Source organism: Silurus aristotelis (genome assembly GCF_946808225.1).
Source record: "Silurus aristotelis genome assembly, chromosome: 5".
NCBI classification, from domain to species: Eukaryota; Metazoa; Chordata; class Actinopteri; order Siluriformes; family Siluridae; genus Silurus; species Silurus aristotelis.
Genome location: NC_139578.1, coordinates 26,225,439 through 26,248,967, shown reverse-complemented (window position 1 = coordinate 26,248,967; position 23,529 = coordinate 26,225,439). Strand labels below are relative to the sequence as shown.

Here is a 23,529-nt window from a genome sequence, read left to right as displayed (position 1 = left end):
CTAGTATTATAATGTAAATATAATTTTATATATATATATATATATATATATATATATATATATATATATATATATATATATATATATATATATATATATATATATAATATATTATAGGAGTAGTACTAAAAAAATAAAAAAGATTAAAAGAAAAACTTTGGAATATCAATGAGCCACTCACTCAAGCACAATTCTAATATTAGTGCAAAATATCTCATTATTACTACATTTTATGGTTCACTAATAAGTAAATAAAAAAATTATTAAATATTGACAAACATACAGCTGTTAATGAGCACACAAGTTTCACCACTGCCGAGCAGAAGTATTACTCGAAAGTTATGAAGAATTTGAACACTTTTTTAATAAAATGCCTGGGAATCCCTGCAGAATCTGGGAAATGCCTGTTGCTCTGACAACAACTCTGGGAGGAACTTTGAAGGACCAAAAAATCCTGGATCATGTAAAATCATCAACAATAAAATCCATCTACACTAACTGAGTAATCCATGTATGAAGAACAAACCACTGGGAAATTTTATAAGACCAACTCTGTCTAATTGTCAAATAAAATTTCCTTATCCTCTTTTAACATCATTATCAGAAGTTTGTACAATGCGGAGAGTTGAACAGAAGTTTGTACAATGCGGAGAGTTGAACAAAGAGGCACAAAAATACAGAAACTATATAATGCCTACTAAAATATGTCTTTACCATGTTCTCTGAAATAGGTGTTTCAGCAAATCCTGATTGGAGACTTGTATATAATTTAGTAATGAATGATTCATTATTGAGTGTCAGTTATTAAACATAGTAAAAGTATTAATAAAATGTAGAAACTATTCACAAAAATGCTTGCCAATTTGAAAATATTTCATAAGCAATGATTTTCTTTGTACTCATGAGATTTTGTTTATATTTGCACCATTGATTACTAAAACACTCAAGTGAATAAACTTATCTTATATGTGAAGGGTCTGGGGTTAAAGCAACCAGCCATTAGAGGGGCTCTGGGACATTTTAGATGAACTTTTTTATTCAATGAGAGAATATCCAGGAAGATGCACATTACATTTCGAAATCTCAATTCCAAAACATTCCATTCTCTTTAACAAGCGCTTTACAGAAATTTCCCCCTTGTGGAACGAATAAAGGTATATCTTTATATACAGTATTAATGAATGAAAAAGAAACAAGACACACACATACAATGGAGGAAGAAAATAAAACTGAGAATTATCAAGCAAAATAACACACACTGCTTCAACGTACCAAGTCCCAATATCACATAAAGCAAAGCCTTTTTAAATTGTATTAAAGTTTGATAATATCTAAGAACATTCTAGACAAGGCTTAATAATTTAAAATCATTACAAAAAACATTACAGTGAAATATTACATCTCACGCAGATACTGTATTATGACTTCCGAAATCCTGAAAGTTGATAATACTGGTCTTACATTTAGCTCTATTTATACACGGTAAACCACGTCCTAATAATATAAAGATTTTATAATTTCCTTTACATAAAAAGAAGAAAACAAGAAAAAAATTGTTGTATCATAATGACACCATTGATCACCAGCCCCATTCTTGGGAAAAAAAAATTCTAGTAATAGATAAATAATCAGTGTGATTCTCAGGGATACAGTTTCGGTTTTCGGGGACCAAAGCTTCAGATTCAGCCTCCCGGTCAAACCTCTGTTTGTCCGACGCAGCTCCACAACACAAAATACACTAACGCAGGTAAATATGTATAAATAAATCCATTGGTATCAGGGTTGTAGATGGGGTGTAAATGTGTGCTTGTATGAATCCTGTGTGTTAAAGTGTGTGAGCTCCAACATTCCCGTAGCATTAAACGGGAGATTGTGAAATGTGTAAATGTGAATGAAAGCCAGAGCTGCTGCTCCCAGCTGTTACACACTTACACATGAGCTGACCTCATTATACATCTGATTTACATTTTTACATTTACAAACACAACTCCTACTCTAGCTAGCAATGAACATACTGATTAAATGACTTCATTACACACTCCTTATTTGTTTTTCATTAGATACATGACTTGCTTTCCATTGATAGCAGTTTAGAAATTAAGCTTAGAAACAATGAGATATTCTTGTGGATTTTCTAGTTGAAGAAAAAAAGGGTTGCACTTTATCCATTAAGGGAAATTGATATACATAAGGATATACATTAGATATTAAAAAATGCTCTGTCCTTTACATTCTCTGTAAAACTAAAGTAAAATCAGCCACACATGCATGTTTCCACTACTGCCAGTTTCCATGGCATGTGCTGTGGATTTCAGCACAAACGCTGTGTGATGAACTAATTCCAAAAGATAAACAATGTTAGACATTTATTACACCTCAGAATCTTCTCTTATAGAATTCATGTGTGCCATTAAAATGCACATAAACACAGATAATAGAAATAACTTGAAATGTGTCCATCACAGTGATTTTTTTTTTACTTGTTTTTTTAAAATGAAACACTGATTGATTGCATTCTGATTGTTTACTGTAAATAGTGACCACAACCTATTTAGTATAATATACAGAAACCAACACATTTCTATTTCTCTCTCACTCTATCTATTGTACATATATATCACCATCTGAAAGAGATACACATTTCCCCATTGCTGTAATTCAGCCAGTGTCAGAAAAGCAGGTGCGGGTGTGACCAGTGTTGGGCAGAGCTACTTTTAAAAGTAACGCATTACAATATTGAGTTACTCCCCAAAAAAGTAACTAATTACGTTACTTAGTTACTTTTTATGGAAAGTAATGCGTTATATTACTTTTGCGTTACTTTTGCGTTACTTGTATCTCTTTCACGCCTTACAGGTGTAACAGGTGTAATATACATAATTGCTATTAAGAAATAAGTTATATTAGGGCAAAAGACATGTCTTAAACATTTAAAATGCTTAATAACTTCTTAGAGAACAATAAGATGATCGACTAAATTTTGACCACAAGGCTGAACACTTTCCAGTCGCACTTCTGTACACTGCTTTTCAATCTGCCTTCACCGTCAGGAATGTAACTATCGTTAGTGTATATAAGATTAAGGGTGTGGGCTGCACACCGGTGATGTGGAGGGAGAACATACCTTTCGCCGCCATCACGTAAAACTTCGTGCAATTCCGTAAATAAGACCTCGTCCTCATCTACATCATTCTCTGCTTCATCATCAGCTTGAAACATTCTGAACGCTTTTTACAAAGTTTGCGCTATTATCAGTGACCGTGGCAGTTTATCTTCCCACAAAGAGCAAATGAGCTGTGAATTTGCTCTCTATCTCCGCTGCGATGGCATAGTACATGTGTCTCCCACGGAAAACTTTTATTCTAAACAGTCTATAGATCTGCAGTGGTGGAAAGTCGGCAAAAGTTTTCTATATTTCTGTCTCCATTTCCATATATGCAACATTGCATAATGTTGCATATATTCAACATTATACACACACACACACACACACACATCTGTAGTGCTGTGCTTTGCATTCAGATGTTTTTGTTTTTTGAAGTTGTATTTTTTTGCAGTTGTCAAGAGCTTTTCACCAACATAATCTACACTTACTGATTATTCCCTTCTCCTTTTCCTCAACTATTTCAAAATAATAAGAATACTTCCATCACAGTAATGTGATGCTCTGGTTTGCCATCTCCGCTTCTGACCAGCTTCTGTTCCCGCTGCTCGCACGTATGAGTGCGCGATTCTACGTGACTACGTTCATTTTAATTCAGTATTTTTTTTTTTTTTTATGCAAAATAATTTAACTGACTTGCATTACTTTAAAAAAAAAGATAACTCGGATATTAATGTGTAAATTTATAAAGTAAAGCGTTACTTTACTCCAGAAAAGTAATATTATTACGTAACGCACGTTACTTGTAACGCGTTACCTCCAACACTGGGTGTGACTGGGTGAGTGAGGTGAGTGACTGGAGGGGAGGACCCAAATGCAGAATGCACACAGGGTCATGAAGACTTTAATATATATTTTTTTTAAAAAGTAGAGCAAAGGCAGAAACAAAGTCATAGTCAGTCAGTATTTATAGAACACATTTAAAAACAACAGCTGTTGGCCAAAGTGCTGTACAGAATTTAAGCATATAACAAAATACAAAGGGGCAAAAACAAAGTCCAAAAACAACAACAAAGTCCAGGGTCTTAACACAGGCGAACAGGGCAATACATGGAAATCAAAAGCAAAACCGAAAAAAAAAAGTCCAAAAAAATCCAAAAGCCAGTAAAACAAAACGAGATAGGCAGGGAAGACACACAAACCAAAAACCAGTCCAGAGTTCAAACCAGGTAACCAGGGAGGCAGAGCAGAACAGAGATACCGGGAGACGCGTGAAAGCGGCAAGATGGCCGCCGACCCGGAAGTGCGCGCCGCGAAACCGGAAAATCCTGACAGTGCACATTGAAGTGTCACACTGTCACCTCTCAGTCAGACATCAGTGGGACAGGATGGAGCTCGTTCATTTGATGATCTGTAAGTAAATGTTCTCTGTAAATCTTTATTATAGTGGTTGTTAATATAGTGATTTATTTGAGTGGTTCTAACAAACGAGTTCAAAGTCCTGATATCTGGTTCTGTGTGATTATTTCTTATGATTAGAACTTAACTCTGAACCCAAAATCAAACCTAACAGTGCATGCTGCTTTTTATTGTGTATTTAAATTCCACCAATGCATTTAATACAAAAAACAATCTTTTTTGTGATATTTCAGTTCTCTATAAAGCAGTGACAGGCCGTGCATTTGGTACCTGGGCCTTCATTGAGGATTTACCCGACTTAATTAATCTCTTAATACCACCACTATCACATCGCAATTATAGAAACCATCACTACTATACAATAAACGCAATATAACAACACATGGCATTACAGAGAGAGAGCCATTTCACATATAGAGGGTGAATACCATTTTTACTAAAGCAAGAAATCCAGTTAAGACTCCAAACCTCTACACTACAACTGCAACTGTGCACCTACATCATAGAGAGCAGTTCAGAAGCAATATTTGTCTAATAACATGACAAAAACATAAAAATGTAAATAAAATACAACCTACTCATCAGAAATGCAGACTCATAATTAGCTTCAGGGTTGGCCAACCTCTCCTCACGATGTCTAGCTTTTGTTCAAAATTAATTTTTATGTATGTCCGAGACCAAATCAATTTCTCTCAAAGAGCCAGCAGTACAGACTTTGAAGGCCCTGGGCAGATTAGATCGACATGTCAGCACATATAGGCTGAAATCTGATTGGACAAAAAAATCTAAAATCCACTGACACGTACTAGAAGCAGCGCAGCCAAGAGATACGCTACAAAATGAAGAGAATAGACTGTTGGGAATATATTAACACTTTCATGGAACAAATATATATGTAAATGTAGGTCAGTGCTTCTGATAGTGTTTAGGCCAGCAGAGAAGGCTTTGCTGGCCCTGACCGCCCACCAGTGCTATAAATTGGAGACCATTACTGTTGTAATTTGAATGTGAAACAGTAGGTAACCTGGTTCCAGACCATGTTAAATAGAACGGATCTTATAGCTCGACCATTTGATGAAAAATGTTATGTAAAAAGGGAAAATGCATAATGGTTGGTTGTGAGCACGGGTTTTGAGTGTCACTGCTTTAAAATACTCTGCCGGAAACCATCGTTCTCAGTGCAACCTAGGACATATTTCTCCAGGGTGTATGTATCATTTTTTATCATTTCCCATGTGGGTCGATATCATAATAGTTAGAAACAGCAGGAAAATATGGTGAAAAAAATCCAGTGAAGAAATGCAATGTAAAAATTTATCCTCAAATAACTTCTGAGTAAACATTTTCCTAAGAAAAAAAAATTTCTTAAAAGTTTGAGTTGAACAAATGTCTGAATACACAGTCAAGCTTACACAACACTCAGGCCAAGCAGCAACAAACACTAAGCTAAGAAATTGGGAAATGAGAAGTTATATATGCACAGTGGAAACTGGATGCAGACGGCAACGACAACACTGAACATATGGAGTCAGCATGAGGGAGTAAATCATGTCGACATCAAATAGCAAGTCCATATTCTTTTAGAACTTGTTGTCTGGTGAACTGAGATTTGTTGCTATTTAAAAAAGCTGGATTATAAAACAAAAGCCCAGGTCAGACGTCAGGTTCAGAACACTACAAATTAGCCTCTATCATATTTTATGGTTTCATTTTATGGCTAAGAAAGAACACTGCATTCTTTCTTGGATCTGTAACATTTGACAGGTGAACCAGTAAAAGGTATTGGGCACCCAAAGCTCAATAATATACATGGAGAGCAAATGCTAGCCTACATCTTGTCCAACCCCCCTGTAGCACAAATTGACCAGTCAGAGTGCCCATGTTGCCCCCTGTCAACACAGCACCTACAGATCAGTATTTCTTTGGCTCCAGGATTACCATTATGCTATTGACCCTCCCCAAAATTTAGGATCTTAGAATCTGGAATTAAAAAAATTGAAACTTTAAAAAGGTTTTTCGATTATTATTATTATTATTATTATTATTATTATTATTATTATTATCATTAATCACTACACTGTCACCAGAATGTCCACTTGATAAACGAACCTGAAGCTGTTAAAACACAAAGTAATGACTTTTTAGACCTTCATTTAAAGTGTGCATACAGTGCATTATATAGAGCCAATCAGCCCTGACTAAATATTCATCTTGTAATAATATAGTCTAATAATAAAAAATAAATAACTTGAATTTAAGAGCTACTGTTGTTTGGAAAAGAAAAATTTGTATTTATGTTTAAAAAAGAAACAAACAAGCTTAATAAATACTGGTGTTTGGAATTTAATACTGTAATACTTGTGCACGAGAACAGAAATAAAATGGTAGAAAAACAATCAAATTGATTATTTTTATTATTAAAACATGATTTAAACAACAAAGCTATAATTTTAATGTTAAAATATACATTATAGAAGCACTAAACCTAAAGAGTTTGAACAAAATGAAAGGAAAAATCTAAACATAAAATATGTAAAAAAAACAAAAAAACCCTCAAACAGACATATATATCCATATTAAAATATACTGTGCCAGGGAACTAGTAAACCTCCAGTTTTACCCAATGTAAAAGATAGAAAGTAAAAATACAACTTTATATTCCTCCTTTTACATCCCTACCAGAATTTCATACAACACAAATATTTGAAATAAGCAAAAAATTAAACACTATGTCCCATACACCATGTTCTTTAGCTGTTTCAACTTTCAGTTTCTGAATGGAAAACCTTAGACTTTTTACATGGACCTATGGGGAAAAAGACAGTTTATAAAGTTTAGTCCAAAATGTTTTATTAGCAGTGATTATTATTATTATTATTTTTTTTTTTTTTACTTTTGCACTGAAACCTAAACACAGTATAAACAAAAGAAAACATGACCATGGCAAAATTATTTTGTTGGTAGCCTGTCACCTGCCTTGAATTCCTTTTTTTTTTTTTCCCTGAGCATCAAGCTTTCAACAAAGGGCTTGAGGAGTTCTTTTGTGTCCCACCTGTGCACCACATTGTTTTCTCTTTGGTTTCTCTTTGGTTTGTCTTTTCAATTTCAGCATAAGTCACATCACTAATGGCAAAATCTATAAAAAAAAAAAAGATATACAAAGCTTTTTACAGAGTTTTTTCACTCTTCATATTTGTCAAAATTCTGTAGCAAAGCTCTAAAAAAAAATAAATAACATTTTAAAATACAGTCTCAAATCATTGGTACAAAACTTGGAAGATGTCAGGTGAAAGTTGCTGTGCTGTTATCTTTTGTATATTTAATTAAAATGCATTTATAACAAAATATATTGCAGTTATTTCAGCCAGCTACTTCCCACCATCCTGCAGCGATCTCTAAACGTTTTGGTTTGATACAGAAATGGTAATAATAGAATTTTAATAATCTTTTTTACTAACGAGCATCTGCCATATTGCTGAATATAATGTAAATATAGTGGCGATATCTCTGTTTGCTTAAGTAATATTGTTGTCTGTAGATATTTTGTATACATTTTGAGCTTATACTATATTCATCTGTGTTCTGCTTTAGTTCTGAATATACAGTGCCAGCTCTTTTACTGCTCTTTCCATTTATATGAACCCTCAACATTTTCACATCTACTGTATATTTCCCTCCATTAAATTCTATTATTTTAGTTACTGAATGATTCATAGCAGAAGTAATCCAAACTTTTTGACTCACGCGCCACAATGGGTTCTAAAATCCGACAGAGGGGCCGGGTCATACACATATATATATATATATATATATATATATATATATATATATATATATATATATATATATATATATATATATACACACACACACATTCGAGATTTGGCAAATTCAGTTTCATCAAGTGCCAAAAGATCAACAATTTGTTGATCTTTTTTTTTTTTTGCCAGTGCATCAATAAACACAGAAAAACTCAAGTTCAGTTTCAGTAGGAACAGTGTTGTTGAACTCCTTATTTTGCCAGTTCATCCAAGTCTGGAGTAAGTTTTGTTGTGGCAATTCTCAGGATAGATCCGAGGTGTTTGTCAGAAACTGTCGCAGTTTTTAAAGAGTATCAGATTAAGCTCTCTTAAGAGTAAATGCACGCGAACAACGTCAATGGAGCTGAAGTGCGACATCTTAAGGGGAAACGTGGGCATTACAGGGTAAAGGTAAATTGAACAATGTTTACCCGTACCTATTTTAATATAATTTGGTCACGTTTGGCGGGCCGGATTAATAAACCTAACAGACCGTGTGTGGCCCGCGGGCCGTAGTTTGCCCATGTCTGCATTAGACCAATGAAATTGCGGAACGGTTTCAGGTGAACCAATGAAACTCTTTATATTAAATCGGGTGCGCTTCCACTGAATCGGGCCGCACCACATCATAAATATGGATGAGGTTCCTCTGATGTTTGACCTGCCGCTCACTCGGACTGTCTACAGGAAATGCGAATCATTCGTCACGCTGAAAACAACCGGGCATGAAAAAACACACTTCACCTGTGTTCTGAGCTGCACGGCATCGGGAGAAAAGCTTCACCGATGGTGATTTTTAAACACACGACGATGCTAAAAGAAAAACTCCCCAGAGAAATTGTTGTGAAAGAAAGGAGGAAGACCACGAACAATGACTTTCTTGGTAGGCTACTGTTTAGATACAAGCCGTGTTACAGGCAATGCCTTTCATTAAAGCCTGTGTAAAGTTCATTAGTTTCAGTGTAGACACCTGCGGCTTATAGACAGGTGCAGCTTATTTATGTTAAAAATAAAAATCTTTGTAAAATTCAGTGAGTGCGGCTTATATTTGGGTGCGCTTTATAGTCCGGAAATTACGGTAGATAACAGATTTTTTTTATTCAGCTGCAAGTAGGAACTGGATTATTTCCCCAAAAACCTCTTTATTTCCTCAAGAAATTACTTTGGTGATTAAGAAGTTCAATGTTGTGTAGGGAAGCAGTTGCTATGTGACGGTTGTATCACAGCAATTCCATCTGTGTTTCCTCTATTTTTAAAAAGTAATGCATTACAATTTTGAGCATTATTACACATCTTATTGACATACAATTATTGAAAAGTAAAATCACATCACATCACCTGAACTTCTGGTAAAAATGATCTGACATTAGGTTCATCCAGGTATCTTTCTAATAAGACCCTGTGAATAGGTTATATTGCTGGTTCCAGCTACAGAAACACTTAGAAAATAATCAAATAAAACAACAAAATCTCTTGATATTTTATGTTGTCTCTAGTGCCAGTCAACAGAGTAAATCAGTGATACAAGTTAAAGTATTAAAATATTTGGTGATATGAGAAACATTTTTGAAGTGACTTATTGTGCTATAGACACAAATAACTGACAATCATACCTTTGGTCTTGATGTAACACAACAGCAGGATCAGTAAGATTATAATGATGACAAACACACAAGACAGACTCAGTCCTACAATTGCAACAGTGGATAAAGGAGCTGAAACTAAGGAAAGAGGAGAAACTGAATATTTGTTTTAACACTACAACATGAAACCGTAATGTTACAAATCGAATTCAAGGAAGAATAAATGGTTTCTTTACCTTTTACTGTGATCCAGCTTTTTGGTGACTCTCCTCTCTCTGGGTGTTTACAGTGGTACAAACCTTCATCTGAATTTGAGATGCTATTGATGGTCATCTCTCTTCCAGCCTGGTTCTGGATGATAGAACCTTTATTATAGAAATAAACACCAGAGACCGAGATCTTTGAGTCACGATGTAAACAGCGTAAAGTCAGAGGAGTTCCCTCAGTTACAGGACGGACAGGACTTTCCAGGATCACATCACCATCTGTGTTAAAGAGAAAGAACAACAACCGAAAAATATTTTAGTATACAGACCTCTATTGATATGTTCTATGTGATTTGAATTAATGACCTCAATGCCATATTTATGACTAAAATGAAGAAATAAAATTTTACTCTATTCTCTCAATTACAAGTTAAGTTTGTAGCTATAGTATCATGTTCTAGGCTACATATATTACCTGAGAATTTACCTGAGACAAATCTGCAAAGGTTTGATGTTTCATATTGTTTATTGGATTACCAATGAATATTTAAATATTAAAGACCTTCTTGTATATGCCTGCTGGCCATATCTACATATCTATCAAGGATACAGTTCACTGGCTAGCTGAAAAAAATAATGGCACTACATTTTTTTTTCCTCTATTCATGAAGCTATGTCATAGACAATGCTATGCTATAGCTCATTTAAAATGTACTGAGGCAAAGTGGAAAAGTAGTTATTTTTGGAAAGCATGGACAACATGTCCTCCAGACTAAAGAGGAAAGAGACTGACTTATCAATGCTCAGTTAATAAATCTGCATCTCTTATAGTATGGAATTGCTTTAGTGCCTGTTTAACAAGGAGTTTACCTGTTTGGGAATGTTCTATCAATTCTAAATGGTATATAAAGGTTTTAGACCAACAAATGTTTCCATCCAAAAAAATATATCTTTTTCAGGGAATGCCTTGCATATTTGAGCAAGACAATGCATCTATTACAATAGCATGACTTTATAATAGAAGATTACTGCAGTATAGGCCTTTCAGCATTTTAAAAAATTCATCATGAAACAAAATAAGCAAACAAAAAAAACAATAAAGGACACCCAGAACCAGCAGCTAGAATCCTGAAGACACATACAGTATGGAACAATAATCTTCTCCCAAAATTTCATCAAACTGCTCTACTCAGCACCCAGTGGGAAACATGGAACTGTTCCAACTTTTTAAAAGCCCTGTTCGAGCCATCAAATTCACAAATGTTTTCCTTAAAATGGTATTCTCAGTTTAAACATTTGATAAGGTTTTTGTTTGCTTGTTTTATTGGGAATAGAATATTGATTTATGAGATTTGCAAATGATCTCATTCTGTTTTTAATTTAAATTTTGCACAGTATCCCAACTATTTCAGAATTGGTGTTATAATTAAATACTACTGATGAGAAGTGATAAAGACTTACTGTGCACTGTGATGTTGACAGAATCACTGCGTTCTCCAGATTCAGACTGACACCAGTAAACTCCAGTGTGTGATGGAGAGAGGGAGCTGATGTTACATGTAGATCCTGAAACTGATGAACAATTGAACAGCTCATTTTGTGTGTGTCCTCTCACTGTCCATCCAGTAGAGTCTCTCTGGTCCTCACAGCTCAGTGAGAGAGAGTCAGCAGTAAAGTGTTGAGTTCTGCTGGGATTGATGATCAGAGACACTGGAGAATTACCTGTTAAAAAAAATATTATATTTAAATACTGTATATAAAAATATATTCATATTTTGTAAAAAAAAGAAAACATTCTGCATTATACATTTTTTTAAATCATACTTTAATGTACATCTTTACTTATTATTAGAGGTGGAAAGTAATGAAGTACAAATATTTCATTACTGTACTTAAGTAGATTTTTCTGGTATCACTTCTTAACATCTCTATTTTTCGGACAACTTTTTACTTTTACTCATTACATTTTTACACAAATATCTGTACTTTCTACATCTTACATTTTCAAAACAGGCTCGTTGTTTAGTTTTAATCAATTCATTTGGTAAAATGTAAATACTTTTCTTCTCACTGCACACCGTTTTCAGCCCATCAACATATTTCCTGTCATTGCGTGGCTTTTTCAATCTACCAATGGTGTATAATTTCCTGGCTCTCACACACCAAAGATGTAGATTAGTTTACGAAGCAAAAAACGAGCAAATCAGAAGCTTCTTCTGCCATTTTCCCTCATAATGCCAAACTGAACTTAAATAATTTTTTTTATCATGCAGATAATAGCAAAAAACATCATTTGAATCTCTAAAGCAGGGGTGTCCAACTCAAATTCACAGGGGACCAACATTTTAAAATTGGGACAAAGTCACGGGCCAAACTCAATATTTATTGAAAAATTTACTGCAATTGTGCATGTTTTCCAATCTCTCCAGATGTGTAATATTGAACCTTTTCATATGGAAACAAACTTTAGTTTTGCATAAACGTTGAATCTGGAACAACCAAAGTTTAATATTTTAAACACATAAAAAAATTTATTTGAAATAAAACAAACATCAGTGGTATTCGTTTCTTATTATGTCTCTCTCTCGCTCTTTCTTGTCTTTCTCTATCTATCTATCTATCTATCTATCTATCTATCTATCTATCTATCTATCTATCTATCTATCTATCTATCTATCTATCTATCTATCTATCTATCTATCTATCTGTCTATCTATCTATCTATCTATCGCCTTTCGAATTCCTTTTTAATGTAAAACTTTTTTCACAGGCCAACAACACAACCAAAAATAATAATAATTTCATTCAATAAAAAAAAAAAAAAGCAATCTTTCAACCATTAAAAGTTCATGCCTTGGAGTAGAAAAAGTGCATAAAGACAACATTCATTCAAGCTCAGTTTGCTACACTCTGATTTACTCTGATGCACATTGGTTCAAACCAGATACCTGCATCTCTTATTAGATTCAAGTGCATCATGTCTGGGTTTAGGCTCTAAACTGAGGAAATCCTCAGGATTGAGTGAAGGTGTTCATCAGTGAGACTCCTGAGTGGTGTTTTGTTTATCTTCATTAAAGAGAATGTGTGGTTCTACTGTTAACTTGTACTGTGCAATGCAGTCAGATACTCACCAGTTACATTTACCCAGAGTGCATCACTGTAATGTGTGTAGTAGACTGGGTCTCCTCTTCCAGCTCTGCATCTGTACTGACCTCCATCAGAGACACTAACTGATCTGATGGTGTAGGAGTGTGTTTCAGTCTCAGTCTCACGGCTCTGTGTGTCTTTGCTCCAGTAAAACTTCCATCCAGCAGTCTGCAGCTTCAGTGTACAGTACAGAGTCACTGAGTTTCCTGTCAGTGCAGCTCCTTTAAGGTCTGATGTGAGTTCAGGTTCAGGTTTTTCTGTTAGACATCAAATATAGAAAGATTTGAAAAAGTGAGTTGTTTTTACTATACTAGTTACCTCTACAGTAGAACAGTAATATGCTCTCTGTGATGATGAAAAACAACTAATGTCAATTTTAAAACTGTTTTAGAATTTTTATTGACATGAAACTGAAGAAAGGAATATTAAATGTAGAGATTCACTGTGATTAAAGTGAAGGTTTATAAAATAACTGCTGTGATATAGAGCTCTAATCTCTCTATACTATATTTATTTTGTTATATTTATTAAAATACATTTTAATGGGTGTATAGAGTAAAGATTATTTTGGAGAGTTGGAAGACAAAATCATCACTAAATGACTGAAATGGAAATGTTTAAATATTGTCGTGTGTGTGTGTGTGTGTGTGTGTGTGTGTGTGTGTGTGTGTGTGTGTGTGTGTGTGTGTGTGTGTGTGTTAATTTCTATTTTAAATATGTTAAATATTTAATATTAGATCATCTATTTAATAATCTGTTTATTATTTATTGAAATAACCATTACAATGAGATACTGTAAAAGGACCATGATGCATTTTTTTGTCCCATTTAAAAAAATCCATTTAAAAGCAAATGGAACCAACAATTTGTGAGATAAAACACACTCACCGGATACAGTCAGTGTAAAAGCATCACTGATCTGTGTGTATTTTGTGTCAGATGAATGAGTTCCATTACAGCTGTATGGACCTTCATCAGAGGCTTCGACATCAGTGATTTTGTAGGTCTTCTTTCCTGCAGCATCACCTAGTTCTTCATTATTTCTATACCAGCGGTAGTTCCAGGATCCTCCGGTCTGTATGTTACATGTAAGCATGACCGTTTCCCCAATGAACACATTCTCAGCTGGCTGTATTTTCACTACAGGCTTTGGTCTCTCTATACAAAGATAATAAAACATTTAGCACAAATAGTATCTGCAAACATGATGCAAGTGTGTATATGTATATGTGTGTATATTGCGTAATTAAAGGGAGGATTCGAACCATTTCTACATATTACATTCCGAATAGTAGTCAAGATCATGTAACTAATTCAAGAAGCGTAAACAGTGTAAATAAGTATAACGTCATAATAAACATTTCTATAATGTCTTAAGAATGGAGAACTGACTCAAACTATGTAACTTTACATTGAAATGAATATATGCAAAATGTCTCACCTCTGACTGAAACCCAGGCTTTTGGTGACTCACCGATCTCTGGGTTTTTACAGTAGTAGAAACCTCTATCTGACTTTGAGACACTATTGATGGTCATCTCCCCCGCAGTCAGGTCCTGGACGACCGAGTCATTTATATATAAATTAGCACCTGAGTCCGAGATGTTTGTGTTGCGATATAAACAGCGTAAAATCAGAGGATTTCCCTCAGTCACAGGATGGACAGGACTGTCAAGTATTACTTCACCATCTGTAGGAAAGAGAACAAAGCAATACAAAGAGATACACTTAATATTCACTACATAATACTCTAAAGGCACAAGCATATACCTTTAAATGTACAACCTCAAATACAATGAACACTAAAGTTTAATATGATTTTAGTTTCTGATCATGTGCAGATAAACATATGTAGCATGTTTAAAGTGCAGTAGAAAGAGCAAAAGTGTAATTGTTGTGCAAAAACAATTCTAGTTAGAGACCACAATATACATTTCCTGTAAGTGGACTATTATTATTATTATTATTATTATTATTATTATTATGATTTTATTATTATAATTTTTTTTAATACATGCCGATCATGCATTTTTTTAATATTGTTCAATTTTGTTGAATTCTTTTTTGCATAATTTCCTTCTTTTAGACCTGCAAATCATTTAATGTTTATGTGGAATTTACAAAAAAAGTGGATTTCCATTGCATAATTATTATTATGAATATACATATTTTTTATTTTTATATTTATTATCATAAATCTAAACAAACATGACAGTAACGTAATGGCTGTTCTATTAATGTAACTAATCTATTAATGTATAATACATAATTATATCTATCATGTATTATACAGTACCCTAAAGCTTTTTTTTCTTAGTATTGGAAATAGATCAATTATACAATTATGTTAATTATGATGTAATGACTGAAAGAGGGAAAAAAACATAACTGTAAGAGCTGAAGGGCATAACCTAAGTAAAATAATGTTGTTTCAGTAAAATTTCCAGAAGTTCCTCAATCACTTTTAGAGATTAGGTTTTACTGCAGTGCTGCCAATTACAGATTACTATATTAGTTTTCATGTTTTTCTTTCTTTTTATAAGTAAGGTATTATGTATTTTAGGAGATGCAACTAAAGTATCAAGTAATTTATTTTAATGTAAATTACAGTTTAGTTTTTTTTTTTTTTTTTGTTAGTTGGTTATGTTAGTCGGGTTTATGTATTAAATACTACTGAAGTGATACTCACTGTGTACTGTGATGTTGACAGAATCACTGCGTTCTCCAGATTCAGACTGACACCAGTAAACTCCAGTGTGTGATGGAGAGAGGGAGCTGATGTTACATGTAGATCCTGAAACTGATGAACAATCAAACCATGTCTCATTGTGTGTGTATCCTCTCACTGTCCATCCAGTAGAGTCTCTCTGGTCCTCACAGCTCAGTGAGAGAGAGTCAGCAGTAAAGTGTTGAGTTCTGCTGGGATTGATGATCAGAGACACTGGAGCAGATTCACCTGTTTATAATAAAATGTATACTATTATATTTTTAATATATAGCAATATTATATTAACATTTATTTTGGTACAATACTTAGTGGTTCAGAATAGAAGTGCAAAATGTTAAACATTAATTCCTTTTCATGTGTGGAATATGAAGTTGTTCTGTGTATGAACAACTATGTTCTATGTAGCTGTGTAACTATATTTTACTGTGTTACTACTACTGTGCAATGGAGTCACACTCACCAGTGATGTTTACCCAGAATGCATCACTGTAGTGTGTGTAGTAGACTGGGTTTCCTCTTCCAGCTCTGCATCTGTACTGACCTCCATCAGAGACATTAACTGATCTGATGGTGTAGGAGTGTGTTTCAGTCTCAGTCTCTTGGATCTGTTCATCTTTGCTCCAGTAAAACTTCCATCCAACAGACTGCTCCTTTACTGTACAGTACAGAGTCACTGAGTTTCCTGTCAGTGCAGGACCTTTAAGGTCTGATGTGAGTTCAGGTTTAGGTTTTGCTGTTAGAGACAAAACAAACAGATTTCATCACATAAGTAATTAAATGTACTATACCAGGCAACTACTGTATATGGAGTCAAAACATTTTTGGTTGTCTCTCAGATGATTCTGGTCTCAACTAAACAATTAGGCCTACATATTCTTTTATTTTATTATATGTTAACAGAGTCCTGCAGAACACTTTCCATTTCAAATGGTCCATTTTAAAAAAAGGTTTAATAGTGAACAAATTTGTTGGCTGTATTAAAGCTTCTGTTACACTGTGTCATTCTTAGAAATTGGCAAACTCATGGCATTTGTATATACAGTCCCTGACAAAAGTCTTGTCGCTTCTGTACAAATTGACCTGAAGTGCCGCTGAAATATATTTCTAATCAAGATTTTTTTTACAAGACATGGCTCATTTTAATCCCAACAGCTTTTGTAATAATTTTTCAGTGCAAAACGAAACTGTCAAAAAGTATTGTAATATCCACAACTTGGTAAAGCCCATTGAGTCAATTTTTGCAAAGACATAAGTGTTGTCGCCTTGTCATATGAGCTTCACCTGTGACTAATAATGGATCAATCAGGTGTGTATAAAAAGAACCCCAGTACACTAGACCTTCACATCAACTGCAACTAGACCACTGCGATTCACCCTTAGACTAAAGTTTTGATTATCAAGAGGCTGAAGACCAGATCCACTGCTGATGTGGCAGACACCTTCAATGTGTCTCAGCGTCAAGTACAGAGGATAAAAAAAAAAATAAAAAAGATTTGAAGAGACTGGAGACATTTTTGACAAGCCCAGGTCAGGCAGACCCCGCAAGACAACTGCTCCAGAGGACCGTTTGTTGGCTCGAAAATCCAAGGCCAGCCCATTTTCCACTGCAGCAGAGCTCCATGAGACCTGGTCACCTGAAGTCCCTGTGTCAACCAGAACAGTTTGTCGGATTCTGTCTCGAAATGGCCTCCATGGTCGAATCAGTGCCCAGAAGCCAGCACTAAACAAAAGACAATTGAAAAACCGTGTGGCATTTGCCAAGGCCCACAGCCTTCTAAAAGGATGGACGCTGGAAAAGTGGCAGAAGGTGAATTTTTTCACATGAATCTTCTGTTGAATTACACCACAGTTGCCGCAAATATTGCAGGAGACCTACTGGAGCCCGCATGGAGCCGAGATTCACCCAGAAAACAGTGAAGTTTGGTGGCGGAAAAAATCATGGTCTGGGGTTACATCCAGTATGGGGGTGTGCGAGAGATCTGCAGGGTGGAAGGCAACATCAATAGTCTAAAATACCAAGAAATCTTAGCTTCCTCTTATTCCCAACCATAAAAGATGCCAAATTCTGCAGCAGGATGGTGCTCCATCGCATACTTCCATCTCCACATCAAAATTCCTCAAGGCGAAGAAGATCAAGATGCTCCAGGATTGGCCAGCCCAGTCACCAGACATGAACATCATTGAGCATATGTGGGGTAGGATGAAAGAGGAAGCATGGAAGACGAAACCAAAGAATATTGATGAACTCTGGGAGGCATGCAAGACTGCTTTCTTTGCTATTCCTGATGACTTCATCAATAAATTGGATGAATCCTTGCCAAACCGCATGGATGCAGTCCTTCAAGCTCATGGAAGTAATACAAGATATTAAATTTGGATCTCACAGCACCAATACTTAATTTGCTGACATATTTTTGTATTTGCAGTAAATTTGTTCAATTTCTGTATAGGCGACAAAACTTTTGTCTTGCCAAAATTGACCTTTCTGTCTTGATTAAATGATCAATCTTTTTTCAGTGAAAATAATTTATTTCAGTGCATTAAACATCATTTGGGAGGGTTTTAGCTTTTCATATGAGCTATTTCTAACACCAATTGATTAATTAAAAGTCAGGTTAATAGCAGGTGTTTCTTCAAAATAGATAAGCGACAAGACTTTTGTCAGGGACTGTAAAGTGGTTTAAAGCAGTTTAGTACAGATCAGATCTCTGCAATGTTCACTTTATATGCAACAGAAATTAACCTGTTAATTTAAATAAAGTGAAAGTGGGAAGTAAGGGCAGACAAGAGAGCGATACAATTATTATAATAAGATTTTGTTCCCAATACAATACAAATTTGGAACAAACTCTAAAACTAGTGAAAACTTAATAAACTAAACAGTATAAAAGTGATCACACCCAGTGTCGTCTAATTACATTGGAACCATTGGTAAATGTGACTAAAGAAAACTGTTAATTTGTAATGGGGAGGAAGGTGGCACAAAGTATTGACTAAAATAATTGTTAATAATTGAGACAAACATTTGTTTAACAAAGATTTATTTTGTTAATTATTAATTTGATATTTTAGCAAATGCCCAAATGGTTAAATAATAAAAACAATTTTTCACAGCCTGCAAGCTCATATTTACCAAGGGTGCCAATATAAAGAGAAGGCACTGTATTAAAAAACTTTTTCACTCATTTAAAAGGTACGGATCGTTACTGTCAAGCCACAACAGTATCTTATTTCAGACATGTGGAATCATGAGAGTAGGGTCAGCCGAATTATTAGGTGAGATTTTTATTTTTTTTTACAACAAAAACGTAATTAAATGTAATGAAAATTAATTAAAACAAATATAATAAAAAATGTATTAGCAAACTCACCAGATACCCAGAGTCCAACAGGATCACTCATCTTTGAGCTCTGATAGCCACCTCTTAACCCTCTGCACATGTACATTCCACTGTTATAGTCAACAATGAATCTAATGCTGAATTGGTAACCCCCATCGAAGGGTTCGTAAAATTTGGTAGAGAACCAGGTGTATGACCAGTGAGTGTCTCCTTCTGTTTGCATTTCACACCTGAATGTCACTTTCTCTTTTCTGAACACCCGTGTATCAGGTTTAATAATCACCAAAGGTTTAGGACTCTCTGGGGGAAAAAAAAAAAAAAAACTTTTTAATCAACTCATAACACCATTATTTATATGAGTAGCAATTTGTTAATCTGGAATATAATCAGTTTATCATTCACTGCTGCTGAAGTAAATGTAGATCTCAATGTGAACCACTGACTCAATGAATCAAGTTCTGTTCTGAAAAAAGTTATTTTTCTGTAGGTTTTTTATTTTTTATTATGGATTCATTTCTTTAGAAATGTGTTTATTGTTGGGGATGGTGCAGGTAGGACATTTTGGAGACAAGTTAAGAGAAATGCAATTAAGATGGTTTGGTCATGTGCAGGGGAGGGACATGGGGTATATCGGTAGAAAAATGCTAAGGATGGAGCCACCAGGAAGGAGTAAAAGAGGAAGGCCAAGGAGGAGGTTTATGGATGTGGTGAGGGAAGACATGCAGGTAGCTGGTTTGAAAAAGGCAGATGTAGAGGACAAGGTGGTATGGAGACGGATGATCCATAAATGAAGGAAAGGAAGACTATTGATTCATATCTAAATTACTGAGTACTTTATTACCTGACTTTTTTATGAACAATAATGCTAGAAATAACCGAAAATATAATGTGAGCACACTTTTAACATAAAGAATTAATAAATGAAAGAGAATTCTGACCTACACATGCTGGCAGAACCCCCATCCCCCAACACACACACACACACACACACAAACACACACACAAACCTGTTTTTAGTTTATAGCTCCTCATACACATTCTTTAATCTCTTTTAGTCTATCAGATCCTACAGTCTCTTACACTCAGTGGTTCAGTAAAATTAAGTTTGACCCTCATCCTTTAAACTCATACACACTCAGGCAGATCAGATTAAAGATTACATTTCTAAAGCACTTTTAATGCTTAAAGAGCGTTAAAGATTTAGGTGACATTTTCTACAAAATGCAACTTGCTTTCCAGCTCATACCACACCAGTCCTGCTCAGCTGTTTCTCACACTGTATCTACTTATCTTTAAAAAAAATAAAAATAATAATAATAATAAAATGAGTTCTCTGTATGTAAATTATATGATGTAATTATATGATTCGGCTTAACAGAACATCTTGTACTCACCAGTAACGTTTACCCAGAGTGCATCACTGTAGTGTGTGTAGTAGACTGGGTTATCTCTTCCAGCTCTGCACCTGTACTGACCTCCATCAGAGATGTTGACTGAACTGATGGTGTAGGAGGATGTTTCAGTCTCAGTCTCGTGAGTCTGTGTATCTTTAATCCAGTAAAACTTCCATCCAACAGAGTGCGGCTTCAGTGTACAGTATAAAGTCACTGAGTTTCCTGTCAGTACGTCTTCTTTAAGGTCTGATGTGAGTTCAGGTTTTTCTGATGTAAAATATGAATAGAAAGTGAAGAAGTCTTTGTTAGACTAAACAAAACTAAAAAAAACATTGTTTCTCTATGATGTCGTCAAATGACGTCTATTTTTAAACTGCTTCATCATTTTTAGCTAGACACTGATGTCAATGAAAATGCTTTAGAGACAGCAAATGTAAGGCTTCATATGGGGGGTCAAAAAATGATGCAGGTCTCTGATCTCTCTCTACTCTATATCAATGTACTGTGTACAGGCATACAGAAAATAATAAAGAAAATTTTAACAAATCACAAACTTTACATATACAGTATAACTTACTTGGACATGTTAAAAAAAATTTTTTGTTGTTCTTTACACTTTGTATTTATGCTCAAACATAAAACATTTTGCAGTTTTGAAACTTTACAGCACTAACTACATCACTAACTCAATAACGTGTTTTATAAAGCTCCATTTCATACTGCAGGTTAGAGAATCCAATACTTTTAATGTTGCTTTTCAACTGTAGTTCATCAGATATGGCTTTCAGTAGTATTTATATATTATATGATATATAAAAAATAGAATTTAAATGTTTCGCTAAATTAGCTATTTTTGCCTCTTTAGTATATTTGCTTAATAATTATTTAGTGAACAAAATCAAAGAAAAATGCTCACATGTTTCAACAGCTATTTAGGGGTCCATTATAAGCCATGTAGATACCTCTTAAAAGTAATCAGATAGACAATGTGTGAAATTAACACACTTACCCAATATAGTCAGTGTAACTTCATCACTGCTCTGTGTGTATTTTGGGTCTGATGACTGAGTTCCTTTACAGCTATAAGGACCTTTATCAGAGCCTTTCACAGCAGTAATTGTGTAGGTCATCCTGCCTGCAGCATATCCGAGTTCTTCATTATTTCTATACCAGTGATACTTCCAGGATCCTCCAGTCCATATGTTACATGTAAGAGTGACCGTGTCCCCGATTAACACTGAATTACCTGGCTGTATTTTCACTACAGGCATTGGTCTCTCTATACATACATAATAAAAAAAAAACCACCAACATATACAGTACTTCCAAACATGTGATATGTAATATAATTAAACAATTATTGATTATTTTTTTTTTTTTAGATAAAGTTACTAACTTTATATCTGTAGTAAAAATGTAGAAAACATGACTTACCCCTCACTGTAATCATGGCTGAATCACTAAACTCTGACTCATAGTTTCCCCTGAGTGCTTTGCAGGAGTATCTTATTTTGCCTTTATTAAATGCTCTCCCGCGGATTGTGTTACTGTGTGTATTTGCAGTTTTTACATATTTTAAGAGCTGATTATCTTTGTACCAGTAAAACCTCCATCCAGTAGACTGCAGATTACAGCTCAAAGTAATGTTGTCTCCAGTGTAGATGGAGCTCTGAGGATCCACACTCACTGTCGGTTTGGGTTTTTCTGTTAACATGAAAAACATAAAAGTTGTTTTTCCCTTTACAGCAAAAGGGTTTAATATTTTAGTGTCTTAATTTAGCATTTAAATAATACAGAGTTAAACAATTTCCATGTTTAACAATTTACAATGTAAAAATTGATAATCATTGTAAAGTTTATTCCTGAATGACTCCATTTAGTTGAAGGTATGGCTCATTCATGCAATTGATGTGTTAAAGAGTCTGTGCTGGACTTAACTGTTTTCTAGTTATTGTGTGTGCATGTTAAAGATAACATGGATGGGTTAAATTGTGTTTTGCTGTTGGAAGCTTGGGTTAAACCAGCCTGCAATACCAACTGAACTCATCGTTACCTATTAAGAAATCTTTCTTGCTTATCAAATGTTATAGATTTTTACTGGGTACTGGGTTTTACTGAATTTGTATATTCAAATGTGGAATTGTGAAGGTAGGACCAGTTTGACTCTTAGGTGCAGAACCTGTTTTTTCCATATGTCAAGTAAGGCAAAATTATGTTCAATCAGACTGGCTAATAATTTATGATTACTGTCTTTGCCAGCAATTAGTGAATTCAGTGTTTTATGATGGAAAAGTAAACATTTAAGTAAACAAGGTAGCTGTAAAGTCATTAAAACAAAAGTCAGTTACAGTGTAGCTCATTGAAAGGTAGTACAAGTACAAATAAGTATAAACTTGAAACAAAATTACTAATTTCTATTAGTTTTATTTAAATTAAAGACTAATAACATGTAATAAAGTAGTAAATAAACTCATGCACTCACCTGATACAGTGAGTGTAACAGGATCACTGAAATCTGAGCTCTGAGAGTCTCTTTTCCACCTTCTGCATGTGTATTCACCACTGTCAGTGTCTTTAACTGAGTTGATGCTGAACTCCTGTGTTGTGTGTTGTAGGTCCTCTCTGTAATCATTCTTATACCAGTCATATCTCCACTCAGTGTCCCCACCTTCCTGTAGGTCACACCTGAAATCCACTCTCTCTCCTCTGAACACCTCTGTATCAGGCTTTATAATCACCACAGATTTAGGACTCTCTATAAAAGAAAACACTATTTTTAAATGTATGACTTAATTCTGAACATATTAA

The 23,529-nt window shown here is 34.6% G+C and overlaps 2 protein-coding genes across 4 annotated transcripts in view; one reads left to right on the top strand and one right to left on the bottom strand.

The window, feature by feature from the left end:
• The window catches only part of LOC310726884 (uncharacterized protein), a 200,766-nt gene that overhangs the window by 117,037 nt on the left and 60,200 nt on the right, over window positions 1-23,529 (top strand). The window lies entirely within an intron of this gene.
• LOC310726646 (basement membrane-specific heparan sulfate proteoglycan core protein-like) overlaps window positions 1-23,529 on the bottom strand; it is a gene marked incomplete at its 3' end in the record, with an annotated part of 183,800 nt that overhangs the window by 146,397 nt on the left and 13,874 nt on the right. Inside the window, 10 exon segments of the mRNA XM_083542389.1 lie at window positions 13,243-13,515; window positions 14,147-14,416; window positions 14,700-14,948; window positions 15,948-16,214; window positions 16,447-16,719; window positions 19,358-19,627; window positions 20,722-20,988; window positions 21,731-22,000; window positions 22,156-22,425; window positions 23,204-23,476. Of these exon segments, the coding sequence (XP_083398515.1) occupies window positions 13,243-13,515; window positions 14,147-14,416; window positions 14,700-14,948; window positions 15,948-16,214; window positions 16,447-16,719; window positions 19,358-19,627; window positions 20,722-20,988; window positions 21,731-22,000; window positions 22,156-22,425; window positions 23,204-23,476 (2,682 nt within the window).